At 41.4% G+C, this 18,190-nt stretch overlaps 1 protein-coding gene across 1 annotated transcript in view; it reads left to right on the top strand.

The window, feature by feature from the left end:
* Nucleotides 1-18,190, top strand: part of LOC129105430 (plexin-A2-like) — a 62,840-nt gene that overhangs the window by 15,824 nt on the left and 28,826 nt on the right. Inside the window, exons 3-8 of the mRNA XM_054616450.1 lie at nt 1,823-1,957; nt 9,129-9,229; nt 12,591-12,714; nt 13,791-13,944; nt 14,509-14,605; nt 17,088-17,202. Of these exons, the coding sequence (XP_054472425.1) occupies nt 1,823-1,957; nt 9,129-9,229; nt 12,591-12,714; nt 13,791-13,944; nt 14,509-14,605; nt 17,088-17,202 (726 nt within the window). The remainder of the gene's footprint in view (nt 1-1,822; nt 1,958-9,128; nt 9,230-12,590; nt 12,715-13,790; nt 13,945-14,508; nt 14,606-17,087; nt 17,203-18,190) is intronic.

The following is an 18,190-nucleotide window of genomic DNA, read 5'->3' as shown; positions in this document are numbered from 1 at the left end:
CACACACACACAAACAGGGGATTGCACATATTTTCTCCTTTTTTCATTCTTGGCTGGCGGAGCTGACGGTTGGAGAGGCACAGCTGCCTGGAAGGTGGAGGCGTGATTGATTGATGAAGTTTTTGGTTCCCAGGGGATCCAATCATGTAATCAGTTCGTATTGATTGACTGTCCCCATTGAGAGACTGCCGGGGCTCTGCCACCATGTGCGCGAAGCTGGAGCTGGCACGCGTTCAAAAATCTTGTGCAGTCAAATCTGATTTGGGTGGCGAGGTCGCCTGAGTCCACGTGTCGAGAGACCGCCAAAGACAGGCATAATGGCGCTGCAGACGTTTCGCAACACAACCACAATTCTCCGCTCCAATTCCTCATTATCTTGCGTTTATTTCAATTATTAGGATTGAGAAATTAATTCAGGTTTACTGTAATTGCATCACATGGTTAATGATCCAATCTCCCCGGAATTTAAATAGGGCTTCAACCTGGGTTTGAATAGCTAATGAGGATTTTTTTATTTTTTTTACCCCTCGCTTTTCCTACTTTTTTCTCTCATTTCACATTTCTGACTTATATTTCAAGTGTCAAGTCACCGTTACTGTGTGATGCAATTCACATCATTCCTGCACCAATGGTGAAAGATGGGATTTATGAGCGCAAATTAAGGTTTTTTCTCTGTGAAATAAAACATTTAAGGAGCTCTGGTTTGTCTCTTTGTGGTGCAAAAACATTTGGCGATGGTTATGCAATTTAAACCAGACAAACAAGGAGGTTTGTATTTGTAGTAGGCAGATGAAAATTATAAACCCTTTCCGTATGTAGTGACTAACTGGTAGTTTTCTTTAATCAGCAGTAATAAAGGGGTTTCCAGCTTACTCACCACTTCACATCTTTACAAACAGTTTCACAGCCTCACACAGCTGCCTTTGGACAGCTCCAACATCAGCGAGCCACTTATGACAAAGACAGCTCTGCTTATTTTGTTTGCTTCACTGCAACGGCACTTCTCGTTTGTAGGCAGAGGTGGGAGAAAAGAATCGAAAAAAAAACCTTCACCAGTGGGCATCTGTTCTTTATGCTTGTATTTAATAAGCCCCAAAAGATTTCTGCCTCAAAGTCATTCCAAAGTCAAATTAAGGCTGAGCTCAGTGAGCATGTTTAGAAAACTCTCACTGCGTCATGGCTGTAACCTCGGGGGTGGACAACTGAATGAGCAGCAGCAGATGTTTTCTGTGTACTCTTCTCAGTCTAAACTTTACAATGCACTCTCCATGTCCAGGTGACATGAATGAATAATGAACAGACTGCACTATAGCGCTCACTATCAGTCTGTGAAGTGTTGCTTTCAGGAAGAATTTGCACATTTTCGGTGATTTACTTAAAAGCACTTCTCTTCTCTTCTCCATTTCACATAAACAGCTCCTCTGTAAATGAGCTAATGTTCTAACTGATTGCAAGAGCAGAGTTTACAACTGATTGAGAAACGTCTATTTGTTAGAGAACAAACATGTTGTGACTCCATAGAAAAGGATTGATTCATGTTAATAGACATTTTTGAAATGTTAGGCATTGCAACAATCCCCCAAAGTGAAGAAAGGCTTGGTTCTTATAAGTTTTATAACCATTTTGAAGCAAAAAGACGAACCAAACAACATAAGGTAAAACTGAAATTGGCTTTTTAACTAATTTCTTTTAAAGCTGATGATTAAAGAAAATGTTCTCACATATGCAACTCACTCTACAAAGGTACAGTTACCATCGAATCACTGTGTCCAACAGCTAAGCATTAACTGTCTCCTCTCTGTATCTGTCTGTGTCCCTGCAGATCAGAGTGGACGGTCCTCTGGAGGGAGGAGTGCTGTACGAGACAGTGACCGTGATGAAGGATAGCAGGCCCATCCTCCGAGACATGGCCTTCTCCCTGGACAGGAACTCTCTCTATGTCATGTCAGACAATCAGGTGAGGAAACGCCCTCATTTTGCTGCTGCTACTACTGCTGTCACAGGGGGAAAACGCTCAGCGGCGCAGGGTGATGCAGCGAGTAGCGAGACCGTCCTTCAGCTGGAAGCCCGCGAGATCGTGGCCTCTGTGACAGCGACCGTTCGCCATGCTGACACGTCCTTGAGCGAGAAAATGCAGCTTTAGTAGTTTTCCTTCAAATGAAAAAGAGCTTTTTTTTTGCCATTTGCGGGTGAAAATTGTACAAAAAAACAACAATATAGTATTAAACAGGTTTTTTTAGCCAGAAAACTCCTGTTTTATGAGTTGATTGGATTCAGTTTAATTGCAAAAAGAAACGTTTGGCTTTTTATCTGCACTGATACCAGCATTTCAGTTCAGCCTTATTATTCTGTGCAGCTGGGGAAATAGCAGTAAAACAGTGTTAAATCAAAAAACATTAATTCATGTTAAATGATAAATGAATGCTATTTATTTGGAATCCTACCAGATGATTAACCCCCCCCCAAAAAAAAAAAAAAAAAAAAAAAAATCCAATGTGGCAACTTCCAAACACTCGCAAGCTGAGGGGATTGTTAAACGTGCAGCCTGTGTGTTAAAGAGGACGGGCCGCTGCTCTAATTACTTATCCATGCGAATCGCCTTACAGTGCATGCATCTTTTGTACATGACACACACACACACATCCTATAAAAAACCATTAGCGGCTTTATTTTTTATTTTTTTCTGTGTGGCTGTATACTCCCCTCCACCTCCAACCCCCTTCTGGTCTGCTCCTCACTTGGCCCGGCATCACAGAGGCGAGCAGTTGTTGTTGTTGTTGTTGGACGATATTCTCTGCAGTCACTGCAGATAAGAGTGAACAGTGGTAATCACTTTCAACTCCCATCAAGTGATTATTCTGGCGCAGCTGCATGGCACTGTGAAATGGGATTAGGTGTCAGTGCGGCCCAAAAAAAAAAAAAAAAAAAAAAAAGCCCCTATCACTGCTCTGAGTTGTCTTCTGACTGCTGGAATGTATCGAGCCGGAGTCACAGGACAGACGGGCAAAGGGCATCTGGGAGATTGCGGTTGTGACAGTTTTATTTTTTCCAAAGTGGCACCAAAACTCTTTTCTGGGATCTTAAAAAACACTCTGAAAAAAACTACAAAAGCATTCAAGTTAAAGAAAACAAGCGGGAGAGAGTAGAGACAGTATTGTGTTGGGGTTGCCGTCTTCTAAAACAAATCATGGCAGCTCCTCCTTCTGTGTGATAGACTGGAAGAGACAGAGCATCACTTATAGATGAGCTCAGGTCTTTCAAGGAGAGACACATGCTTCCTTCAAGGAGATAGCCTACTCTCTTCACTCTGCCTGCAGTTGACACATAATAACTGAGCAACTACCAGTTTTCTCTCAATATTAGAACATCTTTGGCTTTGTAGCCCCTCCAGAGCGAGGCCATCCTCTCTCTGTCTCCCTCTCCATCTTTGCTTCGGGTGAGGAATCCCCCAGAGGGAGGGCTTCACGCACAGATTTCCCACATTCCTAGTAGATCCCAGGGATGAGAGATTTCCTGATTCCTGGGAGCCAAACAATACAGGAATGATGTGGAATGAGGGAGCGAGGCACAGACAGATTTGGCTGAGATCAGCCGACCCTCGTGGAATAACAATGAGCCTCTCTGTCTCCTGCCGAGTGAAACACGCAGGGTTAGCATGATGATGAAGAGTGAGGAGAGAAAATAGGGAATCAGTGTGTGCATATGTGTGTGTGTGTGTGTGGATGTATGCGCGTCCGCAAAAGCATCATTTGGGATCCATTATTGATATGAAAGAAAGAAAATAACTCTTCACAGCAGTTAATCTTTCTTCCTCAGCGCGTGCCTTTAGTTTGATCATTTCTAAGAATAGAAATGCTCGGTATCCAAACACACAAACTCCTCACTGAATGTCATTCTGTCTGTCTGTGAAATGACGGTGAAGGCTTTAAACCTTTGAGGAGAGGGGAAACCGCTGCAGGGTTTTTCCAGGGCAATCTCCCAAAGTGCCACTCTGTAAAACGTTAAAATGAATGCACCCCTCCACTTCTTTGTTTCCCTCCACCTGTGTCTGTCTGTCTGTCTGTCTGTCTGTCTGTCTGTCTGTCTGTCTGTCTGTCTGTCTGTCTGTCTGTCTGTCTGTCTGTCTGTCTGTCTGCCTGTCTGTCTTCTCTCTCACCTGAATGTGAGTGTACTCTACAGCAGTAGTTCCTAACCTTTCTTTTTTTTTCTGACATACCCCCATAGCTCAGATCAGACAAGCTCACCATCTACCAACTCCATCCGTGTTCCAAAAATTCCAGATTTTTAACTTGATGTTATATGATTAATTTGGTTCAGTTAAGTTTACAATATACAGTGAAAATATTTTATAGTGATCATGTCTGTCCAGATAAAATTGATTACTATAAGAGGCTGATTGTTATAATGGATTCTTCGTACATTATTTCTCATGCAGATTATGATCTAATTGACATTTGTGTATGTATGTATTACATGAATATGAAGTAATGAAACGGATTTACTTAATTTGATTGACTATCTCAAAATATAAAACAGCTTTAACAACAGGTGCTTTCCCAATGCACATTTGTTTTTATGTCCCCATCACTGGCAGCCATGACAAGGTAGCCTGGCACCAAGTTTCACTGCTGCATCTCGTTTTTTGGCAGTTTGTCATAAACTTCAGGAGACAATGTTTTTCATTGAGAAAAAATCACTCTGGTCCAGAAGCAGACAGGTTACCAAGAGGCAAAGTATCATAGTAGTTGAGAAGAATAACTGTAGTTTTAAATATGTTTTCCATGTGTCACTATTTCAACTTATCAATTCAACTGCTTACTAGTTTTGATGAACTCCCAGCAGATGTTGTTCAGGTGTTATTTGATTCTGATAGTTTAATGGTTATTAAAAATAGATAAAATAGATAAAAACAGCTTCACACAAATTTGTGTCTGCTGTACAGTCTTGGAGAAAGTTAAATGTGGTCTGTAATGAAGTGAAGTTACTGTCGCTTTACCAATGATGAAAAAACAAAACTTTTCTTTCCGTTTTCTGAAAAACACGTAATCCTGTATATGCCATCCAACCCCCTGACCATAAGTATCAAGTGATGGTTGTGGATTTTTCAGAGCCAGATGGAGGATATAGGATGACAGTAGTGCAGAGGTCTAAAAGCCTGCATGCTCATCTGACAGGGTTCGTAAAGTTCCTGTAAATCCGGATGAAAATGTTAAAGCGATAGCGAGCTGATAAGATGATGAGATCGAGCATTAGTGTGAGGGCATCCCAGATGTTGTGAAAATATGAGAATTTCGTAATTCCCAGAACTGGAAAAGTAGACGTGATCATCTGACCCTCAGGATACAATGCCGACAAACATTCAAAAGGGCAGAAGGGTTTCCAATGGTTTTCTTTGTTTGCTTTATATAATCAGTTTCTCAGAGTAGACAAGACAAATAAAACTTGATGAGAAATACTACTGATCATGAATGATGTATGAGGAATCTACAGTACATTGAACATAAACTGAGAATGAAGGCTTAATTCAGTAATCCACTATTGTAAAAAGATGATAAAAGCACATTGTATATTGATCACACTAAGAAAGGGAAACTCTTCTCCACAATATGAACTTTCAATGAAAAAACTGTGTCTTTAAATGTAGGTACAACCAGAAAAGTCAACCTGAAATATGTAGATCAACTCTTACGTATCATTACATTTATAACATTTATTATATGGTGACTGTCAATGAGCTGGACATACTAAAAGGAAAACCTGCACTAACTTTTAAATTGAATAAAGAGCCCGAGTCCTGACGTCACCTCCACGCTAGCTGCTGTTGTTTCTGTAGCTTAGTGCAGTCTCTAATTCAACATTTGTTCTTTGTTCTCTCTGAAAAAAAGTCTTATTCTTAGATAAATGAGCATCCACTAGAACAATTGATATTTTAAGTTGAACCATTAGAGATCCAAACAAAGTTAAACAATGATTAACTTGAAGATTTACCAGATTAACTATTAGTTTCTCCTTTGTCCAAATATATCCATCAACGCTCTATTCTAATGTAATTATTAAAAAAGGTCCAGAGCTTTTGTAAAATGGTTTTCATTAACGGCTGCTTAAAGGCTGTAATTTTAGTAGTTTGCATTAATACAAATGTAAATGTGATTTTGGTCAGAGAGGATATAATTCAACCTTTATTTTTCAGGCCATAGTTTGTCATGTTTAGTGTTTAATTACAAATTAAAAGTTCGAATTTTAGAGTGCCAATTAGTTAGAAAACGTGCTTCCCTCAACAAAAAGACAATGGGATTTTTCCAATAATTTTTTACATAAAATAAGCTCTGTGTGCAAGATCATCTTCACAAATTAACCCCAATTTTATGATTTTTTAACCATGCATGCTTTGCTTTTTAGACTTTGTGAACATAAAACCTAAGGTCATGTCTTTTGATCTTATTTGGATTCAACACAGTGCGTTCCTGCTCGGGTCAGTTCCACTAAACATCAACTCTCATGTGCAGCGAGGGCTTCACATTTGATTCTTAGCGGGGCAGCGGAAAGCAGAAGATCCATAGCTCTCCCCTTGTAAAGGTCACGCTGACTAACGGCAACAGACCAACTTTGTTAGTTTTGACGAGCTCGAGTCCACAACAATTCATGGATTATTCCCACTGCGTCACGTATGGATTTAGAACCTCAGCCCCTCCCGTGCTGCAAAATCATTTTGCTAATGGAATGCACCGAATAGGTTCTAGACTGCGTGAAAAAAAGAGAAAGTTATTTCATAGGGAGCAGCAGATAATCCATTTTGCCAACACAGACCTGAGAGAGCACCCACTTATGCTATCAGGAGCACCGGAGACACTCTAATCCATAATCCACTCTTCATTTGTGATTACTTACATCAGGAAATTGCTTGCACCATACGTCCAGACCTTGAATATTAACAAAGTATAATCCAAGCGGGCACAAGCTGCAGATGAGTGCAGGGCTGGTGCTGGTGCTGGACGTCATGGAGAGCTCATGCTCTGCCATACATCCACACATTGAGGTCCGTCTGACTACGTCTTTTTGCTTGTTTGTTCACCTGTGTGTGAAAAATAGCAGCATGAATTTATAATGTGGACTGGGACTGGATTTCATATAACAATAATTATATATATATATCACAATATCGCATTTTTTTCTGGAAGTTTAATAAATAAATATGAATTTATTATATGAAATAACTGCATGGTAAAGATAATTTTTGTTAACTCTTGTGTGACTTAGTTATTTTTCAAATTTGGTCATTTCATTTAGAGCTTTAGTGCAAAATGAACATAAAATAAGTGAAATTATAGAGAAAAAATAAATAGATATTTCCAGGTAAACACAGACTATGTTTGCAGTTTGATTCAACTGAGTTTGATCATATTTCCAGTGAAATTTGAATTAGTATGTCCTAGTTTTTGTCATATAAGACCTAATTGTGTCTTATAATACTTCTGTTTATGATTTCATCACGTTACGATTCCATTGAAAGAAATTAAAATGATCATGTTGAACCAGTATTTACTATAGCAGAGGTCCACAAACTGTCGTGCTTTAGTGGTGCAAGAGCATCCTTTATGGAACGGTTCAAAGAAAAGTTAAATAAGAATGCTTCTAAAATAGCTGTGGTGTCATTTCATGTGCTTTCTGAAATCTGAAGAACAAAATATCTGTTGGCAAAAACCACAATGCTGCATGTTGCAATTTTTTTTGTCAGCAGGAAGAAGTATAAAAAAAGTTGTTTTCCTCTGAGAAACATTCTACAGTGTGAGCAGTGATGAGGCTTCCATATGTTGCAAAATGGACAACATGATGAAATGGGCTCTGGTCTCTCCTCATCACAACTGCTTATTATTTCATCAGAGTGTTGTCTTTGCATGCCTTCGTTGACCTTGTTTCCATTCCATGGCGCCTGTTTTATTTTGTTGCCTTTTGTCACACAAGGACTTTACACACCATCTTCTTTTCGTCAGATTAATCTGCAAGTCAATATATCTTTTTTAAACTGTAGATTTTGTCATGAGTACTTTACAACCGAATGTGAATCTCATATCTTTATTTTCCTGGTACGAATTTTGATTTTTCTGAGCTTTTGGGCATCAACCAATCCCGTTGTGTGGAACGACTGAGTTGCTCCTCTATTTACAAAAGGTTATAAAACAACAACAAGGAGGCTCTGTAGTCCAAAACCAAGACGACAAACTCTGTTACTCCTTTCAACCTTGATAAAGACAAAGCCTGCTATTGTAACCTTTCACAATAAAAGCCCTAAACCTATGATATTCGGATGCGAGTATTTCGCATTTATGTGTCACTAAGAGTTGACTAGCTTACAGCCACCGCTTAAAATATGACGATTACAGATTATAATGCCTTATGGACCACCAGCATCGTTGCTGAAGAGTAGCACCTAAGCATATGTTTCCCCCTCAGGTCGACACTGTTAGCTCTGTCAGCACTGTTGCCCTTGTTAGCTCCGTTAGCTGCAAGCCACTGGCTCAGACATTGCCATGTTGAGGGCCGTGTGGAGGCACTAGAACTGCCCAAGTGTTTCCCCTAGCGTTGCCTTGGGAGGCAAGCCCACCTCCTGTGTGTTTAGCTCTCTATACTTTTGTAGCTTCTAACTGAATCTCTGTGGTTTGAGGTTTAGTTTCTCTCCTGCAGCCCTTGTGTTATGATTTGTACTTCCAGATATCTGCTTTATTCTAAGGTTTCATATTCGCCTTCAGCTGTAAAGGAGTCGTGTTACACCTCCACTGTCGACTATACAATGAAGGTGAAAATGCAAAAAAGCTGATATGATTTGGATCAATGTACACAAACAAAATAACCACAGTTGGGTTTCATTTTTTGTGTGTGCAGTAAATTCAATTTGGTTGCCACTGGAATCTTGACCATACAATTACGGATGCCTAAACACTTGGTTGAAATGTGCAATTTCTTATACTTTTTTTCTGTCTGTTTTAAATACCCTGTCATTCTTCTGAAATGTGCAATTTTTTATACTTTTTTTCTGTCTGTTTTAAATACCCTGTCATTCTTCAGAAATGTGCAAATTTTCATACTTTTTTTCTGTCTGTTTTAAATACCCTGTCATTCTTCTGGTTTAGGTGGCTCAGGTTCCCGTGGAGGCCTGTGAGCAGTACGGTACATGTGCCGAGTGTCTGAGCTCTGGTGACCCCCACTGTGGCTGGTGTGTCCTGTACAACATGTGAGTCTGTCTCCTCCATCTTCTCCCATGATGCTCACATACAGTATACACAACACAGCCGAGGGATTAAAACCACAACATTAATTTTTACCAAACAGCTTGTAGAAAGCTATAAATAAGTGTAAGCACGTGGTCATGTGATTTGTGCAGTTTAATATAACAGAGATATTATGCTCCCTGGAGTTCACCGTTCTTCAACAGCTGGCGGGACAAACGGTAAACCAGGAAGCGGTTGTTGGACAGTTGATCCCACTAAAATAGAGCTATTCAGGACAGCAGAAACTGCAGCTTTGATTGTGTGTCGGGGCTGGAGGACGGCTGGTGTTAATGGCGGAGGGAGGGATTAGCCTGTCAGTCTCAGCGGGTGTACAAACTGCACCTCTACACACCCGGGGAACATTTTGGAAGTGACGGAGCAAGCTTATCCCTTCCATCTTAATTATCTGACCCCCAGGTTAGCTTGCATAATACCTCGATATGGAGCAAAGGGGATTCGGGAGATTAAAACGCTGTGTTTCTAAAACAGCGGCGGTCTTCGGCGCTGACCTCAGCCGGGGATTTACCCCCGTCTCATCACATGACGTCTGCATTTCAGCGGGCAGTATCTTGATGATGATCAGCAATATTTAAATTGCGGCTCTGAGTGTTATCAAATTGCCGTTGAAGTGAGAGGAAAAGAAATTGTGTTTTGTCTTAATCCAAATTACCTCATTAAACAGTAGTTTTTCCTTTTCACCCCCGGAGTGCTGACTTTGTCTGCAAGTCCCATTACGCTGTTTATTTGAATTAATGCCTTACACTTATCAGTGAATAGATAGGCTGCTGTTCCCTCAAGTAACCCAAAGTGAATCATGATCCCTCACATTGCGGAATGAGGCTACTTTATTTTTTCTGTCCAACAAATCCTTATTGGGGTCTTTTTACAGCCTCTGAATGACTCTCACAGAGCTTCATGTAGACCTCTTTCAGGATCTCACTTTCCCACCCTTGGCAGGGTGCACCAGAGCACCCATCTGACAGAGTGTGTTTGTTGGGGGGAGGGCGTAGCTGAACAGGCGCACAGTCTGACGGAAAAAGGGAACAAATGGCTCCATCAGACAAAACGCTGCGAATAAAGGAGGCAAAATAAAAGGCAATGAAAGACAGTCTGAGATGAAAGGTGTCCATTTTTTTTTTTTGGAGGCACTTCAGTTGATGAGCGGTCAGAAGGTGACCGTCTATACTCCTGTGGCTCCGGTCCGCCTGAAGGAGCCGAGCCGGCAACAGCTGTCACCGCGTTTCCATTCCGCCTTTATATTGTGTTGTAATTACAGCCGAGGCCTCGGCGCTCTTTGAGCTCTCTCAGGAGGAGCCACCCCCTCAGCGGCATCTGAGAGTGCATTAAGTACTATCTCCCCTCGCTGTGCGCGTTACACAGTTAAAAGAAAGAGATGATGGTGTTCAGCCAAAATACTCTCTGAGCTTTCCATTGCGATTTAACTCTACGGCTGAGAGATTCTTGTTCTTTTTAATGCCTGTTACTATCCGGGCCTGCAGAGACCTAACTCCGACAATGCCTCTTTCAAAGAAATCAGCATCAATACAACCACATTAAAAACTTTCTCAACAACAAATCCCTGTTTCTAAAACTGGACAAATTAATCAAAGTTTTAGAAATCCCTTCTATCCCTTGCTGTAACTTTAAATGTAGCCTGCTACTTCTCTCTTACAAGATTATTCTAAGGTCGCACCATGGTGCCAACCCTTTCACTTCTTACTTTTAATTGCCTGTTGGGATTTAGGAGCTGAAGCTTATTCAACTGTTGCACTCGGTATAATGTGCTCTGCAGAAAGGCACAGTAAAAATGTAAAGGGAATGATCTGACCAAGCATCTGATCTGAATACCAGTCGTTTGGAGGAAATGATCAATCATCAAAAACTATATTGTGGTCAAGTGCATGCTAACAAGCTGATGCTTCAAGCTTCTATGAGGAACTTTAATGCCAGCCCCTGTGGATAAAAGCCTACATGTTTGCAAGAACCAGAATCCCTTTGGAAAACTTCAAATTTTACTCCAGCAGGGGTCTGACAGTCTGCGCAGTGCAGTTCTGGTTCTCTCATGCCTCCCGTCCCTCCAGCAGGCCCAGCAATACTGCCTGGTAGTGAGTCGTAGCTCTGCTCCTGGGCCGGAGGAGGAGGTGCTTGGGTTTCCAATGTGGGTCGAAGGCTCCAGTAAAGCCGGATCTTGTTCGGTCTACCGTGGGCCGGTCGACCCCTTTAAACCCAGCTAGAGTCTGATCATGAAGAGTTACTGGTGAACCTGCATGAGGTTGTCTGAATTTGTGGGGAATCTGACTTGTTGAAACCGATACAAATCTTTAAGAATAACTATATAGAAATAGACAATCTTCTATATGAAGGTCTTGTTTACTTATTAGGTCATATCGGGCACCAGTAAACATTAAGATGGTTTCATAACTGTGATGGAAATCTTAGAGCTAGTTCCTTCGAGACAGAAGAAGTTTCGGCAGACCCGGATGTCTTAAGCAGTGACATTGATTGTTTCTCGATCGAAGAGAATAGGGAAACACCACGTGTGAATCTCAGCGTACTGCTACCCAATTCTGAAGATGGTGCACAGTATTTAACTTTCACCAGACCAGCTAAGTTCCGCTATATCCAAATAGGGTTAGTTGCTGTGCTAGCAACAACATAGCCTCTGTACAGTCTCTCTATCCAGCGTCTCCAACCAGGTGCCAGCCTGTTGAGTCTAAACCGAATACACAAGGTTTCTAGCTAACCTTGGCCCTATCAGGCACATAGAGTGAGACTGGCTAAGAGACACAGACAGTTGACCTGACCTACAGACAGTTACCTTTAACCTACAAGAGGGAAGTTTAACATACAATAAGGGCAATTCCTTCACAATAATCAGTTAAAAAGTAAAAGTTCCACACAGTAACTATAACTGTGTAGAGTTTACCATGTTTACCATCTTAGTTTAGCATCAGCGTGCTAACATCTGCTAATTAGCACAAATTACAGCTGAGGCTGATGGGAATTAGAGTGGAAAATATTTTTATTTGGAATTGATGATGGTACTGGATGAAAAGTCACTAAATTATTAAAATGTACCCAGAGACTGAACCCAATTTCATGAAAAATAATCCAATAGTTGTTGAGACATTTATTAAAAGCCAGAAATGTGAAACTTTCTTGGCAATACATCCGGTAGTCGTCGACATAGTGGTGGACTGCCGGACCAATTCAATATAGAGCCAGCATGGCCAAAAATCGGAGCCTTTGCTGGCCATAATTGGTCTCTAAACTGGCTGCACTGTATTTATACATATTTAATAATGAGTCCCTCTTTCTCCACAGGTGCTCGAGGAGGGATCGGTGTCTGAGGGCGGATGAGGCCTTCCGTTTCGCCACCGACATTGACCGCTGCGTGAAGGTTATCGCTCACCCGGACAGCATTGCTGTATCAGCACATAGTGTCCCTGTGAGTCCGCTTATCATTCCACGAATCACCGCTCTGTCACTCCACTCACAATGTTTATGAGCAATCACTGAGAGTAGCCTTGTACAGCAGCCACATGTACAGTAAGTATAAGCCTGGTGGAGAAGATTAGATTTGTGAGAGGCAAAGAGAGAGAGAACGAGAGAGAATGGTGGTTCTCCCTCTAGGATGGCTAATATATTTATTTTGGTTTAAATACATGTACTGTTGGAAGAGAGACAAATGCTGGGGGAGGAGGTGAGAGTTGTTTACGATGTCATCTGCCAAAAGGTTGATTGCATTACCCAAAAGCTTAATTCGACTGTTTTTGGACAGTAGCCAAGAGCACAGAGGAGTGAAGTACAGTAAGAGCTGAGGATTATTTTAAGGGAATAGTTTGACATTTTTGGAAGTACACTTATTTGCTTTCTTGCCGAGAATTAGGTGATTAATACCACTCTCGTATCAGTGTGTTATATATGCTGCTGGAGCCAACAGCCAATTAGGCCAGCTACCCTGGCTCCGTCCAAACACAACAAACCCTGCCTTTTAGCACCTCTTAACCTCACTAATCAACATCTTATAGCGTTGTTTTTTTTTCAGTTCGCACAGAAACAGAAGTGTAAAGCAATGGATTATGGTTGTATGCTTGACTTTTTCTTGGCCAGTAGCAGTAACTTTCGTCAATTTAGTCGTTTTTTCAGTTCATCCCTTGTTCAAATATATAGACCAAGATTTAAGGTGTTAATTAGTGAGTCTAAGAAGTGCAGATTTTGTTATCTTTGGACAGAGCCAGAGGAAACAAAATTCTGTTTACCCCGGGCTGGTGGCATTTTGTAACACTTTGCAAATGTATTGTGAGAATTATAATACATAGTGGACTCAAAATTTGTGCAATTATTCCACTTAAGCCTCTGGTCTACGTAGCGCACAAGTTTCCTGCCAATTATTCCTACTAGCCACCCTATTATTACAGGCTGAAACCAGCCCTGTTAGCACTCTCACAGGCATGTTCGAATTCACCGGGCCAGTCTCAAGTGCCGTCCATTAAAATCTTTGCCCTCTTGTATTCTTTTAAGCTTCTGCTGGAGGTGAATAATGTTCCGGACCTTTCTGCTGGAATCACCTGTTCATTCGGACAGCAGGCCCAAGCAGACGGTCACGTCAATGGAAACAGGGTTATGTGTCTGTCGCCGGCCGGGAAGGAAGTCCCTCAGATACCAGAAGGACAAGGTGAGCTCAGACACCTCTTGTGTCAAAAAAACAAAAAAAAACTGATTAATGGTGACGCCAATGTCAGGTGAAGAAAAATTAAAATATCAATATTCCACACAACACACACACACACACACACACACACACACACACACACACACACACACACACACACACACACACAAAAAACAGCTTTCTTTTCAGATGGACCACCTTGCTTTTTCTGTTTATCCAAGGAGCTTCATAAGTACCAAGGAGCAGTAGGATTTCCTCAGAGCATATACAGTAATCCTTCAATTGAAGTTTATGACTGAAGGTTTTCTCACGACAACAGCAATATGCCCTCGCGGAGACGCAGTCACCAGGTGGCTCTTTACAGAAGTGTGATAAAAGTATTAACGTTTCTTTTTTCATTTTGACCTCCTCTTTTCGCTCATTGTTTTCGTTCTTTCACCACCCTTCCCTTTCGTCTCTCTCTCTCTCTCTCTCTCTCTCTCTGCCTCTCTTGCATCATTTTAATTCCCCTGTCTCCATCCTTTCACTCATTATGTTCTCTACTCTTTCTCTCTCTCTCTCTCTCAGACTGGGCCGGTGTAGAACTCCGGCTGAACTCGAAGGAGACGGGTCAGATGGTTGCCAGCACGGAGGTGAAGTTCTACAACTGCAGCACCCATCAGACGTGAGTCCAGCTGCCACCCCTCCACCCCCTCCCTCCATCTTTGATTTGTTCAATAGATGGAGAAGCACTACTTGATTTAGGGCAATGATGTGCTGATGCTCACCGCTCTACTTAAGATTGGGCTGTTAGATTACCTCGGAGTTCAATTTATCTGTCAGGTTCCATTCAAATCAACATGATGCATTTGCCTTGGTCTGTTTTCTTGCTTTGCTTAAACTGGCAGTTTGTGTGGCTTATTGCTTACAGCTTTAAATACAAATAACTACAGTTTTTCCGACAGTTGCTCTTAAAAGAAAACAGACAGAAGTCCCAGAGGACCCTGAGTAGATAAGCAGCCGACCCAAACACCCCTTACCGACCTGACTTTGTCCCGAGTGGCCCAACCAGAGAATTGTTCGTGTTTGAGACATTTTAGATATGATAGACTTGCTCTGATGCCTTGAGGATGGATGAAGTAATGTAAATTAAAGACGACTTCATTTAAATACTCATCTGTTTTGTCTTGCCAATAAAAAAATCTCAACTTGTGCAGGGAGGCTGCTTTGACTTTGGGCCATTATGCTAATGTAAGCCGTATAGCTGAATAACAATTACAAGCACTGCTACAAAAGGTGGATCTTATTAGGATGAACACCAATTAGCAGCATTTGTCAGCTTTTAAAGGTGTCTGCAAATCAGCAACTTTACGTGTTTCCACAGCTTAACAAACCTTCGGAAAGGCCAAATGTTGAATTAGTTAGCTCAAAAAACCTTCATCATGATTATTTCATTACGTTTTTGTCCACATTCTTGGACAGGGGTAGTTGAGATGGAAAGTAATAATTCCTTTATTTTTTTGAGGCCTCTCATGAACACTTCACTAACCTTAGAGTAGGTCGTGAATTATGCTCAACCACGAGCGCACAAAAGCTGTATACGGGGATATACAATAAGTTCACTCCGGGAGGGAACACATGATTGATGGTGTACTCATGAAATTAGCCCACAGTGGACACACCCGCCACCTAGCCAAAATGCTCTTTGACTTCGACATGAACGCCTTGATACAACCGTATTAAGCCATTAGAGAGAAACAGTCGGAGGCTCATCACATCCCCACCACGCCAATACGGCCTCCATTAGCTGCAGCGTGACCCTGTGAACTCCTGTGATTAATATTTCAAACCAAACACACTCTTCACCCAGCACCTCTTCCTCCACCTCCCCCTGCTACCACCACCACCTCAGCATCGCATCAACCTCCATAATTAATTATCCAGTGTTTGCAGCTCCCTGCCAGTCCAGTTCTATTAATACCCAACCCCCAAATTTCTTTCTCACACGCACGCACGCACGCACGCACGCACGCACACACACACACACACACACACACACACACACACACACACACACACACACACACAGTTTTATGTCCATACTGGCCTTGGGCAGCTAATTAATATCAAAATTTAATGGTGCTGCACTACATTTATTGGCATTTGTAGCTTGCTATGAGCCGCAGTATCGGAGTGCTGCTAGCTGTTTTATAGTTTCTCCATGGTTTCATCTTATTGCATGACCAATTTCAGGAGAACAAGACTTTGATAGTGCACAGATCTGTTTTCTGCACAGTGGCACACCTCTATTATACACAGCAAAAGCATGTGTTACCCCCCACAGGAAAAAAGGACATGTTCAATTTTCAGCTCTCCAATTGCTCTGTTTGGTATATCAAAAGCTGTGCACCACCCATCTCTGTTCTCGCATCACCTCCTCCTCTCAGTCCTCCACACAAAGTTGTATCACAATCGGCCCCCCCGGTTTGCTGAATGAAATGTGATTAAATCCAGTCGGACAGGGTTCAGCACAACTTTAATCCACAACTGACCGCTGGCTGCCGCTCACCGGATCCGAGCCAAAGACGTGGCACGATTGTACCCATCAAATATTCAGTTGTCACTTTTCATTCCAGATTTTCTGTACAACCCAGAGTTGGACGGGTGAAATGTTCTGTTTTTCATTGCAGTCATAAAATTGAAATATAAAGCAAGGGTCTGAAAAAAAAAATCCCTCAATGATTAATGAAATGAATAACTCAGTACAAGGACACTCCTGGCCCTATACAACTTTTCGTACAACACTTTTTAACTTTAAATTGCTTAAGAGTGCTTTAAGTGACTCTCCTGCCAAGACTTCATACCTAAGGTCATTTATTGTCATCCCTGACAAAAAGACCACCATTCGTTGCTGTCTGCATGCAAAATAGGGACATCTGATCTTTCAGTGAGACACACTGACATGATTAATTGCGCTGGAAGCTGGAGTCCTTCATCAGTCTCCTCTTTTCAATCCTCTTCACCCAGGAGATGAAGATGTTGGTGATGAGTAAGGAATAAAAAGGGATTTATCTTTTTTGTATTTATGTAAATGCAGAGCAACTCTATATACAGGCTTTATTAAAACCCTGCATGTCCTGTAGTAATGCCTTACTTTGGTCCTGCAGGTGTCTGTCCTGTGTAAACAGCACTTTTCGCTGCCACTGGTGTAAATACCGCAACCTGTGCACCCACGACCCCAGCAGCTGTTCTTTCCAGGAGGGCAGAGTCAACGCCTCAGAGGTACTGTACAATACCACTAACATAAAGAGAGGCACAGTTTCATTTACTGATTAATGTCTAGCTTTTAAGATCACCATTTTTCTGTGCCTTTGTGACACTTTTACCTTAAAAGCACAATCCGTGATCTAAATTTAAAAAAATGTAAGTCCATTAAAGAATCAAGAAGACCAACAGTCTACAGCCACGATGGCAGCTGTTTTTAAAGCACAATGGTGCTTTGAGCTAAATGCTAACATGCTGACAACAACAACCACAATAAACTTACATTTTGACCAGATGATGGCGCTAGAAAAGTCAGGGCAATAAAGTTATTACAAGTTTTCCCGAGAGGAATGTCTAAACCAAATTGTATGGCAATGTGTCAGACAGTTGCAACATTTTATTAAAAACTAGAATTCAACCTTATTGTGGCGCTAGAGGAAAAGTGCGGGGCTCACCAAAAACATTGGGATTCATCGTCTAGGAACTATGATAATGTTTGTAAATGCCTATCCAACCTGTAGATTTTGAGATATTTTTACTCGACAAGTGAAAACTTTGACCTGCTGTTGGTTCGGGATGAAAGGTCAGCAGATGACCAAAGTCGTTAGGATTCATCCTCTGGGAACCATTAATATTAATACCAAATGTCATGGCAATCCATTCTTTAGTTGCTGAGATATTTAAGTCTGGACCAAATTGGAAGACTGACTGACTGATATTGTATCCCCAGAGCCTTACTGCTGGACTGGCTAAACATTACTGAATGGGCTAATAGGGAAAATAGCATCATTATTACTAAAGATAAATAAATATCTATTTTTTTTATTTTTTTTTACCATAGTAGAAAGATCATGTTACATGTAGCGTAGGAATGCAAATTATATTCGGATTAGCGATTTGTTTGCCCCATTAATCCCTGCAGTCCTTCATGTTCATGTAATACATTCACATGTATAAATACAGATTACATGCATTAAGAGGAAGATACACTAAAAATAGATACTCA

This window comes from Anoplopoma fimbria, chromosome 17 (assembly GCF_027596085.1).
Source record: "Anoplopoma fimbria isolate UVic2021 breed Golden Eagle Sablefish chromosome 17, Afim_UVic_2022, whole genome shotgun sequence".
Lineage (NCBI taxonomy): Eukaryota > Metazoa > Chordata > Actinopteri > Perciformes > Anoplopomatidae > Anoplopoma > Anoplopoma fimbria.
Note: the sequence above shows the minus strand (reverse complement) of the source record. Positions and strands in the feature narration are given on the sequence as shown.